This window comes from Schistocerca piceifrons, chromosome 4 (genome assembly GCF_021461385.2).
Source record: "Schistocerca piceifrons isolate TAMUIC-IGC-003096 chromosome 4, iqSchPice1.1, whole genome shotgun sequence".
NCBI lineage: Eukaryota > Metazoa > Arthropoda > Insecta > Orthoptera > Acrididae > Schistocerca > Schistocerca piceifrons.
In genome coordinates, this window is record NC_060141.1 from 601,365,219 (window position 1) to 601,392,244 (window position 27,026).

The 27,026-nt window shown below is 41.6% G+C and overlaps 1 protein-coding gene across 1 annotated transcript in view; it reads left to right on the forward strand.

Moving 5' to 3' along the window:
• The first annotated feature begins 382 nt into the window (after positions 1-382).
• LOC124796244 overlaps positions 383-27,026 on the forward strand; it is an 85,202-nt gene continuing 58,558 nt past the window's right edge. The window contains exon 1 of the mRNA XM_047260338.1: positions 383-504. Within this exon, the coding sequence (XP_047116294.1) occupies positions 411-504 (94 nt within the window). The 5' untranslated portion in view covers positions 383-410. The remainder of the gene's footprint in view (positions 505-27,026) is intronic.

Sequence of the window (27,026 nt, forward strand, 5' to 3'; positions counted from 1 at the left end):
CTGAAGTGAAGGAGAAGCAGGTGGCTTTTATCTCGTATGTCCGGTACTGGACGTCTGATATAAAACAAAAAACGTGACTCTGATTAACGTCGATTAACGTCGATATTCAGCAAACTCAGCTTCATGGACACGAGGAAGAATGTGTGAAAAAGTAATGAGCAGTTTTGGTTTTATAGGCTTCGCTTTGTAAGTCACAGAAAAGACGAAGAGATCGACGTCAGATAGTCGCTTTATGGAGTGGACACATTACTTTTTCCTGCGTCAGCTGTGCCCCTCAGCAGAGGCTGGAGAGAAGAGGCCACAGGCCAGCTGCGGCGATAGCGAGGGATGCGCTGGATGGGCGTCGCCGCTATCTGGAGGCGCGACGCCCGCCGGACCGCATCCGCCGGCCAGTTTCGCGGCAGGCAGACATGGGCCCGTCCACGGCGCCCGTGTTCGCCGCTCTGGTCACTCTGGTACTCGCATTGGCTGCACCACCGTCTTCTACACCTCGCACCACTGCAGGTGAGATCACCAAGACAGCTCATTAATTGTGTATAGAGTATCCCAGATCAAACGCCTACAATGCAATCCGAAATAGTTTCCGAAACTGAATCGCTAATTGCAAATTCGTTCACAGCAGCTATATGTTGTTTGTTTGTTGCGGTCTTCAGTCCTGAGACTGGTTTGATGCAGCTCTCCATGCTACTCTATCCTGTGCAAGCTTCTTCATCTCTAAGTAACCTCTGCACCCTACATCCTTCTGAATCTGCTTAGTGTATACATCTCTTGGTCTTCCTCTACGATTTTTACCCTCCACGCTGCCCTCCAATACTAAATTGATGATCCCTTGATGCCTCAGAACATGTCCTACCAACCGGCCCTTCTTCTTCTCAAGTTGTGCCACAAACTCCCCCTTTCCGCAATTCTATTCAATACCTCCTCATTATTTATGTGATTTACCCATCTAGTCTTCAGCATTCTTCTGTAGCATCACATTTCGAAAGCTTCTATTCTCTTCTTGTCCAATCTATTTATCGTCCATGTTTCACTTCCATACATGGCTACACTCCATACAAATACTTTCAGAAACGACTTCCTGACACTTAAATCTATACTCGATGTTAACAAATTTCTGTTCTTCAGAAACGCTTTCATTGTCATTGCCAGTCTACATTTTATATCCTCTCTGCTTCGACCATCATCAGTTATTTTGCTCCCCAAATAGCAAAACACCTTTACTGCTTTAAGTGTCTCATTTCCTAATCTATTTCCTTCAGCATCAGCCTAGTTGACCACACTCCATTATCCTCGTTTTGCGATTGTTGATGTTAATCTTCTATCCTCCTTTCAAGACACTGTCCATTCCGTTCAACTGCTCTTCCAAGTCCTTTCCCGTCTCTGACATAATTACAATGTTATCGGCGAACCTCAATGTTTTTATTTCTTCTCCATGGATTTTAATACCTACTCTGAATTTTTCTTTTGTTTCCTTTACTGCTTGCTCAATATACAGATTGAATAACATCGGGGAGAGGATAAAACCCTGTCTCACTCCCTTCCCACCCACTGCTTCCCTTTCATGTCCTTCGACTCTTATAACTGCCATCCGGTTTCTGTACAAATTGTATATAGCCTTTCGTTCCCTGTATTTTACGCCTGCCATCTTCAGATCTTGAAAGGGAGTATTCCAGTCAGCATTGTCAAATGCTTTCTCTAAGTCTACAAATTCTAGGAACGTGGGTTTGCCTTTCCTTAATCCTAAGATAAGTCGTAAGGTCAGCATTGCCTCAGGTCTTCCAATATTTCTACGCAATCCAAACTGATCTTCCCCGAGGTCGGCTTCTACCAGTTTTTCCATTCGTTTGTAAAGAATTGTTAGTATTTTGCAGCCGTGGCTTATTAAACTTTTAGTTTGGTAATTTTCACATCTGTCAACACCTGTTTTCTTTGGGATTGGAATTATTATATTCTTCTTGAAGTATGAGGGGATTTCGCCTGTCTCATACATCTTGCTCACCAGGTGGTAGAGTTTTGTCAGGACTGGCTATCCCAGGGCTGTCAGTTGTTCTAATGGAATGTTGTCTACTCCCGGAGCCTTGTTTCGACTCCGATCTTTCAGTGCTATGTCAAACTCTTCAGGCAGTAACGTATCTCCCATTTCACCTTCATCTACATCCTCTTCCATTTCCATAATATTGTCCTCAAGTACATCGCCCTTGTATAGACCCTCTATATACTCCTTCCACCTTTCTGCTTTCCCTTCTTTGCTTAGAACTGGGTTTCCATCTGAGCTCTTGATATTCATGCAAGTGGTTCTCTTATCTCCAAAGGTCTCTTTAATTTTCCTGTAGGCAGTATCTATCTTATCCCTGGTGTGATAAGCCTCTACATCCTAACATTTGTCCTCTAGCCATCCCTGCTTAGCCATTTTGCACTTCCTGTCGCTCTGATTTTTGAGACGTTTGTATTCCTTTTGGCCTGCTTCATTTACTGCGTTTTTATATTTTCTCCTTTCATCAATTAAATTCAGTATTTCTACTGTTACCCAAGGATTTCTACTAGCCCTCGATTTTTTACCTACTTGATCCTCTGCTGCCTTCACTATTTCATCCCTGAAAGCTACCCATTCTTCTTCTACTGTATTCCTGTCAATTGTTCCCTTATGCTCTCCCTGAAGCCATATAAGGTACAGATTTACTACCCAATAGTGGTATGACAATCGAAAGCTTATCGGCTTATTTTTTTTTTTTTTAGCGGGATAAATGTCATGACCAATCTGACACGACAAAAATTACATGCAAATTACAACTGCACTCTTACACTCTTTTGTAGGGCACTTTTTCATTTATATTTATTTAGTTTGTTTCATTAAGGAATTGGAGGTCATAACAAGTGGTATTATTACGCTGGCGTGTAAGTTCCCAGCATTTTTTTTATTCCTTTGCCTATGGATTTATTTATCGACTTATTTGTAGATCACTATTGCTATTTAAGTTTACATATTGTCTTTACGACATTTTGGATAGCAGAGTGACGCTAGAAAATGGAGTACGGAGAAACTGGAACTTTTCCAACAAATTCTTCTGTTTGTGTTCAGTGGAAAGGTGACAGCAGCAGAGGCAGGCAGAAACATTTGCGCCCTGTATTCGGACATCGCTACTGGACAGAGCACTGTAAAAATAGTATTTTGTAGTTTTAAGGAGGGTGACTCTCCCCGTTCAGGAAGACCTTCAGCGTTTGATGAAGATCGTTTCAACGCATTAATCCACAGTGATCCACGCCAGTACACTCGACGAGTGGCAAATGTAATGAACTGTAATCGTGCCATCATTGTGCGACGTGTGAATGCAATGGGGAAGGTTCAAAAATCTGGTGAATGGGAAACGCATTCTTTGATCCAAGATCACAAAGATCTGTGGGTGTCCACATGTGCGTTCCTATTTACATGTAATCAGTTGGCTTGTGAACAACACCGATTATTCCTTTCCCGTATCGTAGCTGGTGACGACAAATGGTGTCCTTTATGCTGACATAAGGGAACAATGCGACAACTCCCCGATTAAAAACCTGCGCACATCCACAAAAGATTATCTTATGCGTCTGGTGGAGCATTGATGTACCATTAAATGCACCCCGAGGTGTAATCCTCACTGCTGACATTTATTGTCAGCAACTGAGACGTCTTTTAGACGCAGTCCAAGAACAACGACCAGGAAGATTGCGTGAAGTGATGGTAATCCACGATAACGCCTGCTCACATTCTGCTAGACTGAAAAAAAAATGTATATACAACGCTATGCACGAGTAGGGTTGGGAAGTCATTCTGCACCCTCCCTATTCATATGATCCTCTGCTCTTGGATTTTCACCTTTTCCGCTCTCTATCGCCGAACGTAAAAGGAACTTCCTTTCCGGATGAAAACGCGCTCCAAACATAGCCAGACGAGTTCTTCGCCTCAAAACCATGTGATTTTTGTAGTCGTGGAACCGAAAAATTATCCCAGCGTTGGCAGATTTGTAAGAAGCAGAATATATTATTGATAACTAAAGACTGTTACATGTATCTGTTGTGTGTATTAAACTTGTAGAAAAACGCTACGAACTCATGCACCAACCCACTCTATAAATGGTGTATCAAACAATGGACATAAACAATTTCTACAAACAAGAACGGACTGCATCGCTCTCCGTGGGCACATTCCTCGCCGACCGCCTTGTACCTTGTGTTGGAGCCGGGCACGTCTTTGCGTGTGATGGCGGATCCTCTATACTGTCCTGCTACTTCCTTGTTCGGAAGCTTCCAATGGCCTTAAGCACTATGGGACTTAACATCTGAGTCATCAGTCCCCTAGACTTAGAACTACTTAAACCTAACCAACCTAAGAACATCACAAACATCCAGGATTCGAACGTGCGGCCGTAGCAGCAGCGCGATTCCGGACTGAAGCGCCTAGAACCGCTCGGCCACAGAGGCCGGCTGTTCGGAAGCGTCGTATGAAACAAATACAGTACATTTTCTCACCAGGTGCACGCCTACCGTAAAAAGGATCAAGCAATGCACTGACTAAAAATTTGCACAATATGTTAGATATCTCGGACTTTGCAAAACCAGTCAGCGACGTTCTTGTATTAATAATCGAAAGTCAGCGTATTGTTACCGCCCCCCCCCCCCCCCCCCCCCCGCCCCCAAGAAAAGGTAAAGTAGAGTCAAACCCCGAATCCAAGTCAGTGCGCTGGTCTTCCTTCGGGGAAAATATGTCGTATCCGACACAAGCAGTATCCGTGGGTTAGTTGCTTGCGTCCCTACTCGAAAGAGGAAGGCGACTCTTTTTCCGATCAGACACCACACTGCCGCATAATGCCCGCATGGAAGACGATGTTCATCTGCGGCCATAACATTGCACTAGCGGCACAGTGGCGTATCCATCATGTGAATTCTTAGTAACCTGGAACGAGTCCAATTTACGACCTTATATCACATTGCTTGCGTCTCAGTATCAAGGTGTACGTGGTGTCTGCCGCCGCTGTACAGCATTACTCGGCCATCATCGAGACGATACGCGATATACACTCCTGGAAATTGAAATAAGAACACCGTGAATTCATTGTCCCAGGAAGGGGAAACTTTATTGACACATTCCTGGGGTCAGATACATCACATGATCACACTGACAGAACCACAGGCACATAGGCACAGGCAACAGAGCATGCACAATGTCGGCACTAGTACAGTATATATCCACCTTTCGCAGCAATGCAGGCTGCTATTCTCCCATGGAGACGATCGTAGAGATGCTGGATGTAGTCCTGTGGAACGGCTTGCCATGCCATTTCCACCTGGCGCCTCAGCTGGACCAGCGTTCGTGCTGGACGTGCAGACCGCGTGAGACGACGCTTCATCCAGTCCCAAACATGCTAAATGGGGGACAGATCCGGAGATCTTGCTGGCCAGGGTAGTTGACTTACACCTTCTAGAGCACGTTGGGTGGCACGGGATACATGCGGACGTGCATTGTCCTGTTGGAACAGCAAGTTCCCTTGCCGGTCTAGGAATGGTAGAACGATGGGTTCGATGACGGTTTGGATGTACCGTGCACTATTCAGTGTCCCCTCGACGATCACCAGTGGTGTACGGCCAGTGTAGGAGATCGCTCCCCACACCATGATGCCGGGTGTTGGCCCTGTGTGCCTCGGTCGTATGCAGTCCTGATTGTGGCGCTCACCTGCACGGCGCCAAACACGCATACGACCATCATTGGCACCAAGGCAGAAGCGACTCTCATCGCTGAAGACGACACGCCTCCATTCGTCCCTCCATTCACGCCTGTCGCGACACCACTGGAGGCGGGCTGCACGATGTTGGGGCGTGAGCGGAAGACGGCCTAACGGTGTGCGGGACCGTAGCCCAGCTTCATGGAGACGGTTGCGAATGGTCCTCGCCAATACCCCAGGAACAACAGTGTCCCTAATTTGCTGGGAAGTGGCGGTGCGGTCCCCTACGGCACTGCGTAGGATCCTACGGTCTTGGCGTGCATCCGTAGGTCGCTGCGGTCCGGTCCCAGGTCGACGGGCACGTGCACCTTCCGCCGACCACTGGCGACAACATCGATGTACTGTGGAGACCTCACGCCCCACGTGTTGAGCAATTCGGCGGTACGTCCACCCGGCCTCCCGCATGCCCACTATACGCCCTCGCTCAAAGTCCGTCAACTGCACATACGGTTCACGTCCACGCTGTCGCGGCATGCTACCAGTGTTAAAGACTGCGATGGAGCTCCGTATGCCACGGCAAACTGGCTGACACTGACGGCGGCGGTGCACAAATGCTGCGCAGCTAGCGCCATTCGACGGCCAACACCGCGGTTCCTGGTGTGTCCGCTGTGCCGTGCGTGTGATCATTGCTTGTACAGCCCTCTCGCAGTGTCCGGAGCAAGTATGGTGGGTCTGACACACCGGTGTCAATGTCTTCTTTTTTCCATTTCCAGGAGTGTATATCGCGTGCCGGAGCCGTTCTGGTAGTTGAGATATCCGTATGTACGTAAATGTATATCACGAAATAAAAGTGTAGGAGCAAGTGGCGGTGAGATGTGAAGCATCGTTATCGGCACCAGAGAAGGTATGGTGCTAGTTCATCTAATAACTGAATAACCAACGAAAGAACAACGTTGTACGATTCGGAACATGGAATGTCAGAAGCTTAAACGCGATACGGAAGCTAGACAAACTGAAAAGGGAAATGTAGAGGCTTAATCTAGATATAGTAGGGGTTAGTGAAATAAATTGCAAAGAAGACAAGGATCTGGTTACATAAGTATGGGGTAACATCTGCAGCAACAGAAAATGGTGTAACGGGAGTGGATTCTATACGAATAGAGAGCGTTTTACTGTGAACAGTTCTTTGATAGGGTTGTTCTCAACACAATCGACGGCAAACCAATATCGACAGTGACAGTTCGGGAATACATGCCGACGTCGGAAGCTGAAGATGAAGAGACAGAGACAGAGAAAGTATGTGAGGATATTGAAAGGGTAATATAGTACGTAAAGGGAGATGTAAATCTATTAGTCATGGGAGACTAGGGGAAGGAGTAGAAGAAATGGTTACAGGAGAAAATGGGCCTGGGACAAGGAACGAGAGAGGAGAAAGACTAATTTCTCCTCTGTTCAAGAATTGGTTCAAATGACTCTGAGCACTAGGGGACTTAACTTCTAAGGTCATCAGTCCCCTACAACTTAGAACTACTTAAACCTAACTAACCTAAGGAAATCACACACATCCATGTCCGAGGCAGGATTCGAACCAGCGACAGTAGCGGTAGCGCGGTTCCAGACTGTAGCGCCTAGAACCGCTCGGCCACCCCGGCCGGCTGTTCAAGAATTACAAGAGGATTAAGTATACTTGGAAATGCTGGGTGATACGGGAAGATTTCAGTTAGATTACATCATGGTCCGACAGAGATTTCGAAATCAGGTATTTGATTATAAGGCGTACCCAGGAGCAGATATAGACTGGGATCATAATGTAGTAGTAATGAAGAGTAGGCTGAAGTTCATGAGATTAGTCAAGAAGGATCAGTATGCAGAGAAGTGGGACACAGAAGCAATAAATAATCACGATATATGTTTGAAGTTCTCTAAAGCTAGAGATAAAGCAATAAGGAATAGATCAGCAGGCAGTACAGTTGATGAGGAATAGGCATCTCTAAAAAGGGTAATCGCAGAAGAGAGAAAGAAAAACGTAGTTATACAGAAGGTAACTGCGAATAAATCGTTGGCAACAGAAAAAATACTTCAGTTGATCGATGAAAGAAGGAAGTACAATAATGTTCAGGGAAATTCAGGAATACGGTAATACACGTCACTGTGGAATGAAATAAATAGTAAGTTCAGGGAAGCTGATACGAAATGGATGTATAAAAAATGTAAAGAAATCGAAAAATAAATGATTGTCGAAAGGACTGACTCAGCTTGTAGGAAAGTCAAAACAACCTTCGGTAAAATTAACATTAAAGGTGGTAGCATTAAGATTGCAACGAGAATTCCACTGCTAAATGCAGAGGAGAGAGTTGGTAGGTGAAAAGAGTACATTGATTGCCTCTATTAGGCGGAAGATTTGTCTGTTCTAAAATGATAGGGTGAAGCGACAACAAAACAGCCGTTCATGTTGCTGTATAGAACGTAAGACTACGGCGACATACAATCTGACTTTCGGAAAAATATCATCTACACAATTCCGAAAACCGCGAGAGCTGACAAGTGTGAGAATCATCGCACAATCAGCTTAACAACTCATGCATGCATGTTTCTGACAAGAATAATATACAGAAGAATGGAAAAGAAAACTAAGGGTATGTTACATGGCGATCAATTTGGTTTTACGAAAGGTGAAGGCACCAGAGTGGCAGTTCTGACGTTGGGGTTGATAATGGAAGCAAGACAAAAGATAAATCGAGACACTGTCATAGGATTCGTTGACCCGGAAAGAGCGTTTGACAATGTAAAATAGTGCAAGATATTCGAAATCCTCGAAAAACAGGGGTAAGCTACTACAAGAGCCCAGAGGGAGTAATAGGAGAGGACGACCAAGAACGAAGCTCTCGGATTAAAAAAGGTATAAGACAGCGATGAGGTCTTTCACCCCTACTGTTCAATCTGTACAACGAGGAAGCAATGATGGAAATAAAAGGAAGATTCAGGAATGGGATTAAATTTCAAGGATAATCAATGACACGATTCGCTGAAGACATTGCTATCCTCAGTGCAAGTGAAGTAGACTTACATGATCTGCTGAATGGAAGGAACAGTCTAATGAGTACAGAATATGGATTGAGAGTAAATCCAAGAAATACGAAAGTATTGAGAAAGCAGAAATGAGAACATTGAGAAAGTTAACAACAGGATTAATGGTCAAGAAGTAGGTGAAATTATGGAATGCTGCTATCTAGGCAGCAAAGTAACAAATGGCGGACGGAGGAAGGAGGACATTTAAAGCAGAATAGCACTGGCAAAAAGGACATTCCTGGCCAAGGGAATTCTACTACTACCAAACATAGGTGTTAATTGGGGAAGCAATTGAGATGTGGTGCTACAGACGAATGTTGAAAATTAGGTGGACTGATAAGGAATGAGGATGTTCTGCGCAGAAACGGAGAGGAAACGAACATGTGGAAAAAACTGAAAAGAAGTGTCAGGGTGATAGGACCTGTTAAGGCATCAGGGATTGACTCTAGAGGGTAAAAACTGTAGAGGAAGGCAGAGATCGGAATACATCCAGCAAATAGTTGTGGACACAGGTTGCAAGTGCTACTATGACATGAAGAGGTTGGAACTGGAGAGGAATTAGTCGAGGGGAGCATCAAACCAGTCAGTAGAATGATGACTCAAGAAAAGAAAATGTTCCAGAAATTCGCGAGCGAAGATGGGACTTTTAAGAGCGTCATATCTCGGCTCCTACTGATCAAGGGTCTGGGATAGCCCTTGGCCTAGCAGCAATATGTGCACTTATTGGAGGAACGGTCATACTGAAGCGACCCTCCAGTAAAAATTTAAACATTACACATTTCTTATAGATCAGAACAAGTCAGCCTTTTTTGTATTAGTTGTGGTCTACAGTGCACCTCAGGCAATTTATAAAGGTAACATTTGTTCGTCGACGGTTCCTGAGAAAATCGCGAGAAACTATGACATTTGTGTACGAAAGGTATCAAATATGGGGACTGCCACTTCTGTCTACATACTCGTGTATAAAGAAGAGTATTCGTTTGTTTGTTTGTAGTTCACTCAAATTTACAGTTTCATTGCGATATCGATGTACACTTCTCCTCACTGTTCATAATTCCGAAATCGAGATCAATCCATCGAGTTATTTCAAATCGATTGCCTTAGAAGGAAATTACATTGTTCGTGAAAATCTAAGCTGTACATAACAACGAATATTGGTTCTGATGTGGTATTACAGATACTTTCTTAAACTACACAAAACTATTCATATTGATCATTTACTTATATCTACTTTATATCTACTTCGTTTTTTATTATCATTTTGAAAATTATTTCCAGCTTTGCTAACGTTTACTGGTAATCAAAACCACTTCTTATTCACAGGGACATAATAGGTTTTCTGGTGTATGGCTTCCAATAACTGACCCTGTAAAGCGTGATACGAGAAGAGTGCTGACTTTAATTTTGAGATATCCGTAGAAAAGCCGTTTGCAGCAACTGATGTAGTTCTATCGAAGCAGGTGGTCAAAGTATCTCGCTTCTGAAATCGTTTTTAATTTGTTATTTTATTCCAATACTTGTCTTCCTTTACAGTTTTCACCCTCTACAGCTCTCTCTAGTACCAAGGAAGTTATCTCCTGATGCTTTAACTGTCATTCTTTTTCTTCTTCTTGCCAGTGTTTTTCATGTGTTGCTTACACAGCCCATTCTGCTAACAAGTCCTCACTTCTTACCTGATCAGCCCATCTAGTTTTCACCGTTCTGCTGAGACGCCACGTCTCAAAGGCTTCGATTCTCTTCTGTTCTGGTTTTCCCATAGTGCATGTTTCTCTACCGTACAAGTCTAGTCACTGGAACACGTGAGGCAATACTGACCTTACGACTTATCTTAGAAGAAAGATTAAGGAAAGGCAAACCTACGTTTATAGCATTTGTAGACTTAGAGAAAGCTTTTGACAATGTTGACTGGAATACTCTCTTTCAAATTCTAAAGGTGCCAGGGGCAAAATACAGGGAGCGAAAGGCTATTTACAATTTGTACAGAAACCAGATGGCAGTTATAAGAGTCGAGGGACATGAAAGGGAAGCAGTGGTTGGGAAGGGAGTAAGACAGGGTTGTAGCCTCTCCCCGATGTTGTTCAATCTGTATATTGAGCAAGCAGTAAAGGAAACAAAAGAAAAATTCGGAGTAGGTATTAAAATTCATGGGGAAGAAATAAAAACTTTGAGGTTCGCCGATGACATTGTAATTCTGTCAGAGACAGCAAAGGACTTGGAAGAGCAGTTGAATGGAATGGACAGTTGTAATTCTGTCAGAGACAGCAAAGGACTTGGGAGAGCAGTTGAATGGAATGGACAGTGTCTTGAAAGGAGGATATAAGATGAACATCAACAAAAGCAAAACAAGGATAATGGAATGTAGTCTAATTAAGTCGGGTGATGCTGAGGGAATTAGATTAGGAAATGAAGCACTTAAAGTAGTAAAGGAGTTTTGCTATTTGGGGAGCAAAATAACTGATGATGGTCGAAGTAGAGAGGATATAAAATGTAGGTTGGCAATGGCAAGGAAAGCGTTTCTGAAGAAGAGAAATTTGTTAACATCCAGTATTGATTTAAGTGTCAGGAAGTCATTTCTGAAAGTATTCGTATGAAGTGTAGCCATGTATGGAAGTGAAACATGGACGATAAATAGTAATGACAAGAAGAGAATAGACGCTTTCGAAATGTGGTGCTACAGAAGAATGCTGAAGATTAGATGGGTAGATCACATGACTAATGAGGAAGTATTGAATAGGATTGGGGAGAAGAGGAGCTTGTGGCACAACTTGACCAGAAGAAGCGATCGGTTGGTAGGACATGTTCTGAGGCATCAAGGGATCACCAATTTAGTATTGGAGGGCAGCGTGGAGGGTAAAAATCGTAGAGGGAGACCAAGAGCTGAATACACTAAGCAGATTCAGAAGGATGTAGGTTGCAGTAGGTACTGGGAGATGAAAAAGCTTGCACAGGATAGAGTAGCATGGAGAGCTGCATCAAACCAGTCTCAGGACTGAAGACCACAACAACAACAACAACAACAACAACAATGCCGTGCTCCAAATTCACATTCAAAGCAAATTCTCCCGTTTGTTGACGATGTTGAATTTATATGTGAAATAACGAAAACAGTCGAATAAATATGTTTTCATTCATTTATAGAAAAAAGTTGTTTTCGTGTCACTCTCTCTCTCTCTCTCTCACACACACACACATACAAGCATCATCTACAAGTCTAGTCACTTTCAACAACCAATTGTGTGTGTGTGTGTGTGTGTGTTTATTTATCATTCTATAAAGTTACAACTGTTAGAAACACACAACCACGACGATACTAAAAAAGCAGTAATGGTTCCAACGGATTTTCAGTTTGAGAACGTTCAGAGTTAGTGTCTAAATAAATTCTGGTGCATGTAGCTATATAAGCAAGAAAGCACTGTGTGTTTTTCATTCGACAGCTAGCTTCCACTAAATATGCACGTATTGGTACACGGGAGCAAGTCGTTTCCATATAACTGTAGTAGAAGAAGACCAATAGAGGATTCTTGTGTGTTGTGGTTCTATAAGCGTTTAGATGCACTGCTTTAGACCACTGTGCATTCACTATTTACGTGTTAATGTATAAACCGACATTAACGATAGCTACAAGTCACAAGATCAACTGCTCTCACATCACGAAACAGATGCGATTTTTCTCACTGACAAGATGTGGAAGATGGAAACTCGATGAGTTTGGATCGTTCCAGAAGGAAATGAGCTTCGTATTTAATAACACTTTCCGGTTTGGAGAATACGTCATTGGCCTGCTTATAATAGTTTGGTGACTAGATGCAGCCTCCGACGTCATAGTTCAGATGTCTCCAGAAACACTAATGCTGCCCACACAAGAGGATCCTGGAACAGACTGATCGCTAGTTTCCCACCAGAATCGGTTCGCTGTGACGAGGAAAGCGACGTTCTCCGCTTCGCTGTGGTGAGTGAGTTAGGACCAGCATCAGTTAGCCCCGGGAAAGAAGGGAACACACCGCAGGAAGTCCACGGTGTTATGCACAGTTACAGCTACATATCTTTGCGCGGTGAGATTATTCTGGATGGGTATAAGTCCGTTATTGTCTGACTTTAACTAGTCAAATATTTTGACCAGTTTTTAGGTACCTTGACATTTTGACCCATTCAGGTAATTTCTGACTCATTAAGGTCATTAGACAGAATATGATGACACTGAATGATGTACTTAAGATCCGGATAGTCATCTCATACGCTAGTACACCTGCCCTTAATGCAACCTCAGAATGATTTGACATGGTTATACGTCATACCCTTAGTCTTAGGGATTGTATACATTTCATTTTGAGATTTATCCTCATACATACAGGCGGCCTCCTATATTTCTCTTTTTCTTTCTTTCCTTTTTATTCAATCGATTCCACTTGGTATAATCCTGCATAATTGTATAGGACTTATATGTAGGGAGGTAGACATTTCTTGACACATAGAGATTGAGAAACTTCTTTGTAACTATGACTACGTGAGGCAGCTACTGGCGTTGCATTAATCCACTCAGCACAACGTGCGGTTGTCCTACATATGGGGCCTAATGAAGTGTCTACGATGACCAGGTGTTTGATGATTTTATAGTACGATTACATTGGTTTACTTCAGTAATGCAATTGGGTTTTAAGACGAACTCTTTTATGCTTTTTATCGTTAATATTGCTGCAGCTGTTTGTCGTACCACACATAATACGACATAGACCACAAATACGTAAGTATGTATTCTGATATGGTTGTCACGTTTTGATGTATTTTAAATCATTTATATTAGTTAATTTTTATTAAAAAAATTCTTCCACTGTTCCACTGGACATACGAATGTTTGCAGTACATCTGATGTGTTGCATGGCCTATTAGAACTATGTGTTACGGTTTTGTGAATAATAGCGTACACATATGTTCATATATCATACGTTATTTGAGTGAAACAGGAAAAACTATTAACAACAGCATGACATAGGCAGAAGCATATGTGCCCTAATGTTACATATAGTTTTAATGATATAAAATATATCTCTTTGAGACACTTACATAGTTTACGTGATACCTGTCAATTGTTAACGTATGTTCTATATTTTTTTATAATTTTTTATAATAGTACATTTCTTCACCTCATTGTACAGGGGCCTGAAGATGGCATCAGTGTGATGCCGAAACTGGTAGCACATAGAGGTTCATAAAATAAAATAAATTTCTACAATACATACGGCTGCTGATAAATTATTGCATCAAGATATTCTGGATTATGTTATGCGTTTAGGAGATGGATTTCTGTTTTCTGAGGTGTTGCTCACACTCTGGTAAATAATTTTTTAGCGTAAGGAACGGTCTGCATGTTCATAGGATGCCGGAAGGAAGTGTCTCTGACAACAGGACACCCTTCCCGAAGTTGTGCGCAGAACGCTCGATGTCGCATGGTGTATCAGATCAACAATGAGGGGTCGTGGAAAAGACACAATTCGCTAATAACAAAAAAAGCAGAACCCTGATTAGTTTCCAGCAGTGTGAAGCGTTTCGCATCACGGAGCACAGCACTATTCCCCTTCTTATTTTAACGGCATATTCAAACCACCACCTTACAATGCACTTGGAGGCCTATGCGATTGTTAGTAAACACAATAGTTATCGGGCGTAAAGTCTTATGGCAATCCGACCTTTCACATAGTCGGATGTTATGAAATAAAAGGGACAGAGTGGCGCAACGTTTCCACACACACGATTTCGTTTACTATAGTGCGCCTTTATACAGGCTGTAATTTCCGGAAAAGATCGCATTTTATTGTGTGTGTATTTGCCTATATTTACGCTACATACCGACATAAATGTCATATACCTGAATATTAAGCTGCTTGACGCGGGTTCGTAATTAAATCCCTGTTTCTACCGAGAATTATAAAGTTTTGTCGGCACTTCCAACCTTATTACGAAACAATACATGTTTTCCTATCACCTTTTCGTTTACTATAGTTCTCTGTCATAAGCGTTTGAGGTACGCGGCGTAAGATTGGCAAAAGACTGTATTTTGGCAATGTGTTGATATTTGTTCTAACTACTGATGTATGTTTCAGGGTGCTTGGAGGGATGTAAGAATTGATGAGGGGTGTTCCAGTAACGTTAAAAAAATGTTCAATTGGCTCTAAGCACTATGGGACTTAACAGATAAAGTCATCAGACCCCTAAAAAAAAAATGGTTCAAATGGCTCTGAGCACTATGGGACGTAACTGCTAAGGTCATCAGTCCCCTAGAACTTAGAACTACTTAAACCTAACTAACCTAAGGACATCACATACATCCATGCCCGAGGCAGGATTCGAACCTGCGACCGTAACAGTCGCGCGGTTGCGGACTGAGCGCCTAGAACCGCTAGACCACCGCGGCCGGCTCAGTCCTCTAAACTTAGAACTACTTAAGCCTAACTAACCTAAGGGCATCACACACATCCATGCCCGAGGCAGGATTCGAGCCTGCGACCGTGGCAGCCTAACACTAAAAGTTTGGCGCCATGTACACATGGTTGTGACGTCACCGTGCACTCCTCTTGGGACATTGGTGGTGGTCGCAGCAGCCTGGCGCTCATTGTATTCTAGCAGTCACCCCAGCGCAAGGGTTATCGCCCACCGATGTCCGTGTGAGAGAGGACAACCCCAGAGAGGAGCCACTTGTCCACCCAGCACAGCCATGTCTCCTCATCTTTTTGTGCGAATCATATTAATTAAATATGAGGAGAGGGGAGTATTCTGAAATCAGTATAGAATCTTCAAGTATGTTATTGTTTCTCGAAATTACAGTGTTTGAGAAACTCTGGAGTATTCTTTCGACCATCCATGGACGTGCTGGAGTTCCACAAACCGGATGCCCTGGAACAAAGCTGTTGTCACCAGCTCTAGAGAAATCTTGTTCTGACTAGTCTGCGCGTGCCGAATCCTGCTGGTATCTTTGCTGCTTTCATGAGCGGTTTCTGTGGACCGGAAAATAATATACCACTTCAGACAACCCTCTACATCAAAGCAAAACTACCACCTCTTAGTTACCGCCAGCAACAAGTTACAACAGGCAGGCAGACTGGAGAAAGCAAGCAGACTGAAGAAAGCAACGCGAAGGTTAGGGAGAAAGGGAGGAGGATGGGAGGTTGCTTCTCACAACGCCCTCTACCGGTGGAATTGTGAACTTACTTGGTTGGTCTTCTGACACCTAGGTGAACACTTGCAGCTGCCTCCAACATCCTCTACCTGTCGAATTGTGAATTTACTTGGGTGTTCCTCTGACACACAGGTGAACACTTGCAGCTGCCTCCACTGTTCCCGCTGAAGATTTTTATCAGAGCGAATTTTAGATTTCAGGTATTAGCACTGAGTGTAATGATCTGAAAGTCGCGGGGGGTGGGGGGGGGCTGGTGTTTCATGATAATGAGGAGGACTGGTGATGGTTTCTCGAAATTAGTTAGAGTAGTAGGTGTTTTAGGAGATCTTCTTGATCCGTTTTCTGCCAGTTGCTTGCCAGTTCGGTTATAAGATCTGTAATTTTAGAGCTTTTCCTAGTGGATGAGACTGTATCGTGAGTTACTTCTTCACGAGTCCCCTGGGACAGTGGAATACGACTATGTCACCTCAAAGGATTGTCCAGAGAACGAGGGCTGTACGTGCCTGGTGGAATAGTTGGGCAGTGTTTGCGAAGTTTTCTATCACGAGATTTGCGGTAAGAGGACGAGGTTTTTGATAGCAGGTATTGGGGAAGGCCTAACGCCGAACTCGCGCACCATAAGTGCCTGTATGGATAGGCAGCTGCAGGCGTCACTCACCTAGCAGTTGGGCCCTCGCTCACCAGCCGTCGCCGCGGACTCGGGTCTGACGCTTCACTAGCGTTTGCTGTATTTTTGCGCACGGTCTGCAAGCGCAATTAGGGAGAATATTTGAGTGAACTCCGTTGTCAAATTAATGTGGACTAGGGAATACAGCAACTCAGCTTTCCCGTCAATATTTCGATAGCGGGGTTGTGGACATCTTCATATTATACTGAGACCAATGAACGGGAGGCCATAAAAGTTTCAGGCAGATGTAGACATGATGGTATCATCGGTGAGAGGAACCAAACAGTAGCTCTGACTGGTCTAACAAAATAGCTTAAGCGATATAACACGGTTCAGAGAAATTGTTCTGGAAAGAACATGAAATAACAGTCCTTTAACTCGTAATACTAAATCGGACGAACGAGAATACGCAAAGAAGGCCATATTTCAGCGCTTAAAAGTTTCTGGAGGCTGCAGGTATTAGGGACGTATATAGGCATCAGCAGTGAGGAGCATCAAAGTTAGCTTTGGCCAGTCTAATGTTTTTACTACATGAGAGTGATTTTACTTAGCCAAGAACCACTTTCGGACAGTGCTGACACATCAAGAACGTTTGAAAGGACACCACTCTTGACCATTCAGTTCTTCATTCATGACGAGTAGTTAGTTATTTCGCTATTGTCCAGAGCGCCAATCTTTCTGGGAAATATGTTGGAGGAATATGATGGACAGCAAGAGAGGAGGAGAGGTATAAAGAGAGGTTATAATGGTTCTAAGATGCTTAGTCTGTATCAGTTGAACACATATACAATTACCGCCACTCTCTCCTGTCTAGATGTTTTGGGATCGGCTTTTGTGGTGGATGTGTTATTACAATGAATTTTCTCAATTTCTAGTGAGTGTACTGCATTATTATCGGTTGAGTACGAGTGATTTTTTTATGAGAAGATGTGTAATTAGAGCAGTGAAGCATTTTCCATCAGTCGTGGTAGCATGTATTGGCCTTCCTACACTTCAATGATAGTTTTCTGCCCTATCCTTTCTTACCATGTATGTATGTGCATGTGTACGTAAGTTTCTCAGCAGCTATACACTTGTGAATCGGTAGGAGACATCTCTTCCTACATTCAGTGATAGTTTACTCTCCAATCCCTTCTTACCATGTATCTGTGTACAGGTTGCTTAGCAGCTGTTTTACTTGTAGGTCGGTAGGAGGCAACTCTTATCACACTTCAATAATAGTTTGCTGTCATATCCCTTGTTACCATGTAACTGTCCACAAGTTACTCAGCAGGTATACACGTGTAGATCGGTAGGAGGTATTGCTTTCAACAGCGACTGCAGGACTGTTCCCTACCAGTTTCGAGTGGTATTGTGGACTAGGGCACATACCAATGTAAAAACATACACACACACGATCGGAAAGGGGAACAAAACTCGTTCCAAGCGTCCTCAGTCGAGCCCCACACACCTTGGCTACACCCCTGGTTCATGAAGTGTGGGGTAGTGGAAGAGGAAAAACATTAGACTGGTCAAAGTTACTCTTTGATGCCTCTCACTGCTGATGCCTATATTCGACCCTTATACCTGTAGCCTCCGGGAACTTTTAAGCACTGGAATATGGTCTCCTGTGCGTATTCTCGTTCATCCAGTTTAGTATTACGCGTTAAACGGCTGTTATGTCATGTTAAGACTTTCCAGAACAATTTCTCTGAACCGTGTTATATTGCTTAAGCTACTTTGTTAGACTCATCAAAGCTCCTACACTGTGGACGGGCCGGCTATTTCAAAATAAAGAAACAGCTCTATGAGTTGGGAAATGCACCCTTAGTCCATCCTACTGCATCACCGTTATTTGCTTAATTCTCCCTGTGCTAATCAATTATCTCATCTTTCCAACCATCATGTTTGAAGTTATGGACAAGTCCTCAGCTATATGCTTAAAGGTAATACACTTTTTAAACCCCTCTTTATCCAACACCCACACCTTGTCAAATGAACACATTTCCCAGCAATTCAGTTAATTAAATTAATGCATAAATAAATAAGCAATACATTGCTCAAATTTACGTCCATTTCATGTCATGAAAACTGTTTCTTCAAGAGAGCGTTTTGCTGTTGTCCCACCAATTTTAAGTAGTTGTGTTGATTTGAATTTTAAGCAGCTGTGCTGAAGGGTAACTGTCAGTTCGGTTTCCATGTCAAAATTTAGGAAATTCTTGTAGCAGGATAATACACATATAAATAAATGAACACAATTCCCAAGTCAGTACCTTCACCTCCAGTAACATATTACAGTCTGAGTCTTTTTCCAAGCTGGGGTGGGTTAGTGGGGTAGGGGAAATTGCCAACAAGTATCACAGATGTCAAAACTGTTGACGGTTACCTATGCTAGACGTACGGAGAAGCAGGCCAAAGCTTAGGAATGATGGAAAACATCAACCATTGGTAATTATCACTACACGAAGCCTCATTACAGCGTCAACTGAACAAATGGTTTATTCGCCATAATTCCAACAACATGTAAATCATCGAATCCAAAACAGCTATGGGACTCCTTCAGAGAGAGTATGGATTATGAAATACTGCACAAATTCGGACAAGCTTATCCTGAACTGACCATCGAATTCAACGACGACATCTTCAATGAAACACTCTTTCGCCTAGAAGATAAATGTTTAGCAATAAACACTCAGACCTTAGTGCAACTTGGGACATAAGCACCACTGTGCTAAACTTCGAAATTACGGAGAAAAAGAGGTATAACATCAATGAACTACTTCAATCCATTACTCACAACAAACCACTCCTCAATTATAATCAAAAGGAAATTTACATGGACCTTGTCGATAACAACACTGATGGAATTGTTTACTTGGACTCTCTAGGTGACACCGGTAAAACGTTTCTAACAAAATCTGTTGCTGGCGGATATACGTGCTACACAACACACCGTACTTGCATTGATATCATCCGTAATTGCAGACACATTTATGGAAGGAAGACGAACTGTCCATTGTGCCCTAGAACGGCCGCTGAATATAGCCGGAGAAAAGTTCACGGCATAATCTTAAGAGCATCTGGACGTAGTGAACTTCTAAAGCAAACTAAAATTATCTCCTCGGACGAATGCACAATGGCACATAAAAAACCATTCGAAGCCATGGACAGAACATTACAAGACTTTCGAGGAAGCTCTGAAATAATGGGAGGAGCTCTACACACTTTCTCAGTAGGTTTTCGGCAAACACTTCCATTTATCCCCAAGTCAACACCAGCAGATGACATCAAGACCAACTTAGAAAAATCACATCTCTAGCCATACATACAAATTCTGCTCATGGTGCAGGGAATGGCAATTGAATCTAAATGTAGACAAGTGTAATGTTCTGCGAATACATAGAAAGGAAGATCGTTTACCATCTAGCTACAATATAGCAGGTCAGCAACTGGAAGCAGTTAATTTCATAACTTATCTGGAAGTAGGCATTAGGAGTGATTTAAAATGGAATGACCATGTAGCGCACTCGAGCAGATGTAATTTCGATGGATTCCTCACGCCCTGCCTGCGATATGTAAGCTATAAGAGAATCTGAGACCAAAGAGCAGTGTTGTATGCAGTAGGAACTGTGTACCAGTAGGAGTAAGCAGTAGCTAGCAGTCTGGTGTATCGTGTTGGCTGGGCCGGTCATTCATTTCAATTTAAAGAATTTACTAATTTCTCCAATCCTTGGTCATCCCGATTTTTGAATAGAAAAATCAGTTGTTTCTTTTTATACATGACAAATCTATCGGCCAGCATTGCACTGAGCTGCGCCAGAAAAATTTCTTATAGGAGCAGATATGTACGCGTTATCCGGCGACCTAATTGAGGTAAGATTTTTCAATTTATTCATAATGAATTTTCAGGGCCATGACGCAGCACTGCTGACGTCCAAAATTTACCAGTTTAAATTCACAGTCAATTATTGAAAGGTTATACGTGAATCGCAATTTAATTGAGAGGTTAGTCACATTGTATTATTGGTAGGTTAAGGAAGTTTTCTATTGGGAGGTTACACTGAAATAAATAAATAATTAAATTGTTTTTACTGTTGGGAGGTTACGGAATTTATACTGTGGGGAGGTTACACTAAATGTGAATATTATTTATATTATTTTTACTGTGGGGAGGTTACACTTGTCGACAACTGGCCAGGATCGTATTTTTGTGAATTTCTGAGAAGTAGTCATATATCTGCTCTTATTTACCTAATGCTAAATGTAGTTTGCATCTGGCGCAACGCATTTACTGATTTGTCACCCTTTCTTTCACAGATCATCGGCAATTTATTGCTCTTTGTTGTCACTGTATTTAGTCCATTTTTGTTTTGTCTTAGTTTGATTTTGTGCTTATCGTTGACTTGCGAAAATGCCGCGAAAAGCTGCTAACAGTACATCGCGATCCGTAATGAGTGAAAAAGCAGACTTGAATAATCTGACTGATTATGCTAGCGACACTCAGTGTCTTAATGATAATCCTACAGTTACAGACAATCAGTGCGTACCGACCAACAGTAATGATTCTAATCTAAATGATGAGCAAACAAATTCACTTGTGTCCTCTGTAAATTTAACGACAATTGATAACGTGGCACTTTCCGTTACAATGAACGCTGCCCAGTTTAACACACCTGATTTGCAAAATTTATGTAGTTATTTAAGTATTTGTTGCAGTTCTTTTTGATAGTATGTCTTATGTCGCATAGTACAATGACTGAATATTTTGGGAAAGACAGCTAGAGTACATACATATGAAGTATACGTTTCATTACCTGTTAATTCGAGGCTTACTACTTTTCAACATAATATACATTTTTTCTTACAGCTCAATAATCCACTTTGTATTTTTTCCAGAAGAAGCTTTTCATGATACTAATAATCTGTAAGCACTTAACTTTAAATCTGTTCTAGTACTTGCATTTTTTTACCCAATTGTGTCTATTATTTATGAATATGATCACATATACTGTCTTTGTTTTATAACCTTGCTACAGCTGACTCATGACTTATGACGTTATTAGTCCTTATTTCCAGCAATAAGTCAAAAGCAAATACTTTTATGCCCCAGCAACTAATTATCGATCCCAATGCAATGCATTGCTAGCAAAAAAAATTTATTACCAGTTCCAACTATTACCGGTATACAACTAAATAATGCTACCGGTTTAAGATATATTTCTAGTCCTAAATATAAAGCAAATTTCTCTGATGTATTGAATCCATTATACCTATGTATTATTGGACTACAAACCTTGAGTAGTAGTTACAGTGTGTTACATTTTAAATATGTCCTATGTCACTTGAATGATGAGTTCTGAGTAATACTGAATGATGTTTTGTAATAATGCATAAATGGTATGCCAATGATTACTGCAATGAGATGTATTATGAATGATGTTTTGTAACGCTGCATAAATGCTATACCAATTATTACTGTTATAAGATGACTTATGCATAAATGCAATGTGAATGATTACTGTAATGAGATGACATGATGCGAATAATTACTGTAACGAGATGACTTATGATGCCAATGATTACTGTAATATGATGACTTGTGCATAAATGCTATGCCAATAATTAACTCTTGTTTTGAATGATGACTTCTGAATAATGCATAAAATGCTTTGTAAGTGGACAATGAATGCCACTGATTACTCTAATGAGATGAGTTATTCATAAATTCTATGCCAATAATTACTGCAATGAACATGGCTTCTTAATAATTTTTGTTATACTCCATAATTGAATGCCAATAATAACTGCAATGAGATGAGTTATGTATAGTGTTTAGCAATACTCAATACTTACTACAAGTACTAACTAGCCAATGAATGCCAATGATTACTGTAATGAGATGACTTATGAATAATGTTCTGTAGTACTCCATATATATATACTACTTAAATGCTGTGTAAATATCCAATGAATGCCAATAATTATTCAGACTGGATGATACACTAGTGTAATTCTGAATGATGACTAGCATAAGACTTAATGTATCCTTCACCTTCTGACCTGATTACCAGCAATTACTGCAATATCCGTATGTCCTGTCCATCCTCATGTTCATGGAGCACTATATTTGGTTTTTGCACTAATTCTATGTTGATGTAAGAGTATGGATTCTACAAGAATGTGGTGTTGGCATACCAAGCTGTCCACCACCTTGAACGATGAAGATGTTATTACGGTCCTACTGTTTGGTGTACCTAATGTACTACCAAAATGATAGCATACAATATTAATACAACATTTCAGTGTCCTGGCTACACTGATAAATACTTCAGGGAAGAGAACTTCAGATTGTCTCACTTGGTGTTGTGCTTCTGTAGAAAGATATGGACTTTCAGTGCAGCTACGTGCAACCTACTGTGCTACAAACATGATGCTATCCTTCCCATTCCTTTCCTAGTTCTTGTAAAAAAATGCTAAAGACTTATACAGTGCGTGTGCACTTCATTTCATTTGTTAATATGACCAGTTCACCTAAATATGCTAAAGACTTTTACCGTGCGTGTGCACTTTATTTCATTTCTTATCGTATTCAGTTCTTGTAATATGCTAAGGACTTTTACAGTGCTTGTGCACTTTATTTCATTTGTAATATTGTAAGTAGGCTGTTTATGTTTTCTCTATGTAAGTAGGCTGTTTATGTTTTCTCTATGTAAGTAGGCTGTTTATGTTTTCTCTATGTAAGTAGGCTGTTTATGTTTTCTTATTGGCAACGTTACGTAGCGCTCAATATGAAAATCACTGGCTGTGCTGTGTGCAGTCTGTGGCTAGTTTGCATTGTTGTCTGCCATTGTAGTGTTGGGCAGCGGCAGCTGGCTGTGAACAGCGCGTAGCGTTGCGCAGTTGGAGGTGAGCCGCCAGCAGTGGTGAATGTGGGGAGAGAGATGGCGGAGATTTGTAATTTGTCATGAACTGATATATATATTAAGACTTGTGATGATATTAAGGTAAATACATTGTTTGCTCTCTATTAATATCTTTCATTTGCTAACTACCCCTATCAGTAGTTAGTGCCTTCAGTAGTTTGAATCTTTTATTTAGCTGGCAGTAGTGGCGCTCGCTGTATTGCAGTAGCTTGAGCAGCGAAGATTTTTGTGAGGTAAGTGATTTGTGAAAGGTATAGTTTAATGTTTGTCAGGGCCATTCTTTAGTAGGGAATTTTAAAAGTCAGATTGCGTTGCGCTAACAAAATATTGTGTGTCAGTTTAAGCACAGTCGTGTATAATTGTTCTAAGGGGAAGTCTCGTGTATAAATAGTTCAAAGTGGAAGTTTCATATGTCGACCCTTAGCCTAGGATACCTCACTGGAATCTTCTGATTTTTTCTTGTAGTTTGTGTATTTAGTGTAGCTTTTGTTTATTGCTAGCGCGTAATTGTAGAGAGAATTTCCTTTGTAGTTGCAGTCTTTCATTGTTGTATAGTAAAACAGTTGTGGCATGCATGTAGATTTGCACCAAGTATTTCGCAGCTGCGCTTGCAATTAACTAGATATTATTTTCAGTGGTATGTTAATGTGTTCTCTTATTTTTGATCTTCAAATTGTGTTTTTCTGTGTTGTCGTGTGAAATACTGTGACAATAATGGCGTGTGAAAAACGTAACACTAGGCTCCAAACTAAACTGAGAAATAATAGTGATGACGAGCGTAGCTTATCAGCGCCGCCGAGTAATGAATTTACTAATGTTCAAAGTAGTAATTTGGTAACTGTGCACAGGGAAATGGAGCGGGCGTCAAACAATGGCGTGGACAGTGAAACAATTAGTGAAGAGGGAAGCATTATCGATCGACCGGTCGGCAATAGCTCGCCTCAGGAAGCCGAAATGACACGACACGATCTCGCAAATACTGTAGATTCAGGTTTTGGATCCTCACCGTTTTCTCAAATAAGTCAAGACACATTTTCAGCTTGTCAAAATGTGAATGTTGCCGGTGCAAATGCACTGCCGAAAAGAGTAGAGGAACAGATTCCAGACACTAATGCATTGTTATTACAATTAATACAACAAATGGGACAGACACAGCAAAAGCTTCAAAAGTTAGACACAGTGGAACAAAATCTCAAAAAGTTAGACTCATTGGAACAAACTCTCGAACAAACACGTGAGGATTTAACTGCTGAGTTACATAACATTGAATCGAAATGTCAAAAAGTCTGTAATGACGTAAAAACTCAAATTTGTGAGCATTTTCAACCTATTTTTTCGCGTCATGAAAATGCATTACAGAATCACGAAGCAGCCATAAAAGAACTGCAAACTATTGTTCATGAAAATCACAACACCTTGCAAGCTAAAATTGACGCAGTTGCATCTACCGATTCGGTTACGCAACTTGCAAAAAGTCAAGAAAACTTAAAAGACACAGTAGATACGATTTCAACACAAATGGACACTCTGAAACTTGGTTCAGAAAAACACACTGAGGAAATAAGTACACTATCGGATAAAGTAGCCGAACTTTCAGATCAGTTCACTAACTTATCTACAAAGGTAGATGATGATCTGAATGACACAACACCTGTAGCCTTCACTGACACAGAAGAGTATGAACAAATTAGGAAATTCAAACAAAATCAGAATCGAATTAATACACAACACCAAAGAGAAATCCGGGAAGTACAAGATCAGCTGACACAGGTAATACAAGAATTACGTATTTCAGAGAACACTCGCGCTCCAACACGGGAAGAGGGACTTAGAAACACGGAAAAGCTGCAAAATAATAACACAGGGCATTTCGGAAGTAATGAAAGAAATTGGGAATGTGCACCGAATTTTGAGATGGAACGGCCGACACGACCTAACAATGACCGATATGCGACTCGCCGACATGATGATTTTGACTATAAGCTGTTCATTACTACACGTAAATTCAAAACATTTAAGAATTCTGGCAACGACATTCATCCGCAAGCATGGCTCCATCAATTCTTGCATTGTTTTCCTCCCAACTGGTCGTTGGAACACAGATTAGAATTTATGTGTGGCTACTTAGAGAATGAACCAGCTGTAAGAATGCGATCGGTAATTCACGATTGCCACAGTGAAGGAGAGTTTTACCATGCCTTCCTCTCAGCATATTGGTCTCAAGCTACACAAGACCGTGTAAAACATAGCATCATGATGATGAAACACTTTGAACAATCTGAATTTTCCAGTCTTGTCAAATATTTTGAAGACATGTTGCATAAGAATCAATATCTTTCAAACCCATACAGCCCCGCAGAACTCATCCGCATTTGCTTACTCAAATTGCCTGAACATTTACGACATATTATTTTAGCAGGACGTTGCAAAGATGACATTGAAGCATTTCAGGGTCTGTTACAAGAATTAGAAATTGACACTGACAATCGCGGAACGCGAAACCAGGAACACAGCAATTACAGGTCACATCCGTCGCAATTCCGCGATGAAAGAAGTAATAACTTTACACGACAAGGCTATTCTTACAACGCAAATCGTGACCAAAACAGACACCACCCATATGACAACCACTGGCAGAGTAATAATAGTTACAGAGAAAGATCGCATTTCCATAGTAATGAATATGACAGAGATAACCACAGAAACAGACAATATGGGAACCAAAACAATTATTACCAGGGGAGACAGAATAACTTCAGACGCAACAGTTCAGCGCGGAGTTACGATTCAGGGAGAAATTCTCCACCACGTGACCGACAAGGAAGAAACTACGGATTCTACCGAAATGACGACAGACGATATGATCATAACGACAGACGTCAATTGCATCAGAACTGGCGGGATTCAAACAGAGCAGGGCCCTCTCGGCAAGGCGAATTTGTAGAAGTTAGGTCTCCTAATCCCAATAACGACGCGCGCCAACAAAGAGACAGACAATGACTCGCACAGCAGGCAGCCGCGTGCGCCAGGTGGCTCAGAGAAAAATAACATTGACGCTAACCTTGAGCAAAATTCCAGTATTCTTTACCGACGTATACGACATGATAATTCCGTTGAAGCTCGAGCTTTGCGTACTAGGAAGAGTAAAGGTTTACACCATATTTCACATGTAAAACCGTTTATTGAAAGATAATCTGCTTTTTAACTTTGTCTTTGCCATAAAACGTTTCACTTCACGTTACTAGTATGCTTTAGAAACTGTTACCATGCAACAATGTTTGAAGTTCAATATCCAGCCAAGAACCAAGAGAAATTATTTAAACAGAAATTACGAATGCATTGTTATTGTGGACAGACGACACAGTGTTATTGTGTGTGTGCATTCTTGCTTGTTTGTTGCACGATTACGTAACGACTATAAGGCTCACATACTTAGAACATTTACCAGTACTGCTAATGAGATTTTAATGCAACATTTTGGTTTACTTGAAAATACATTCCGGATTTAAATTACTTTCTGAGAG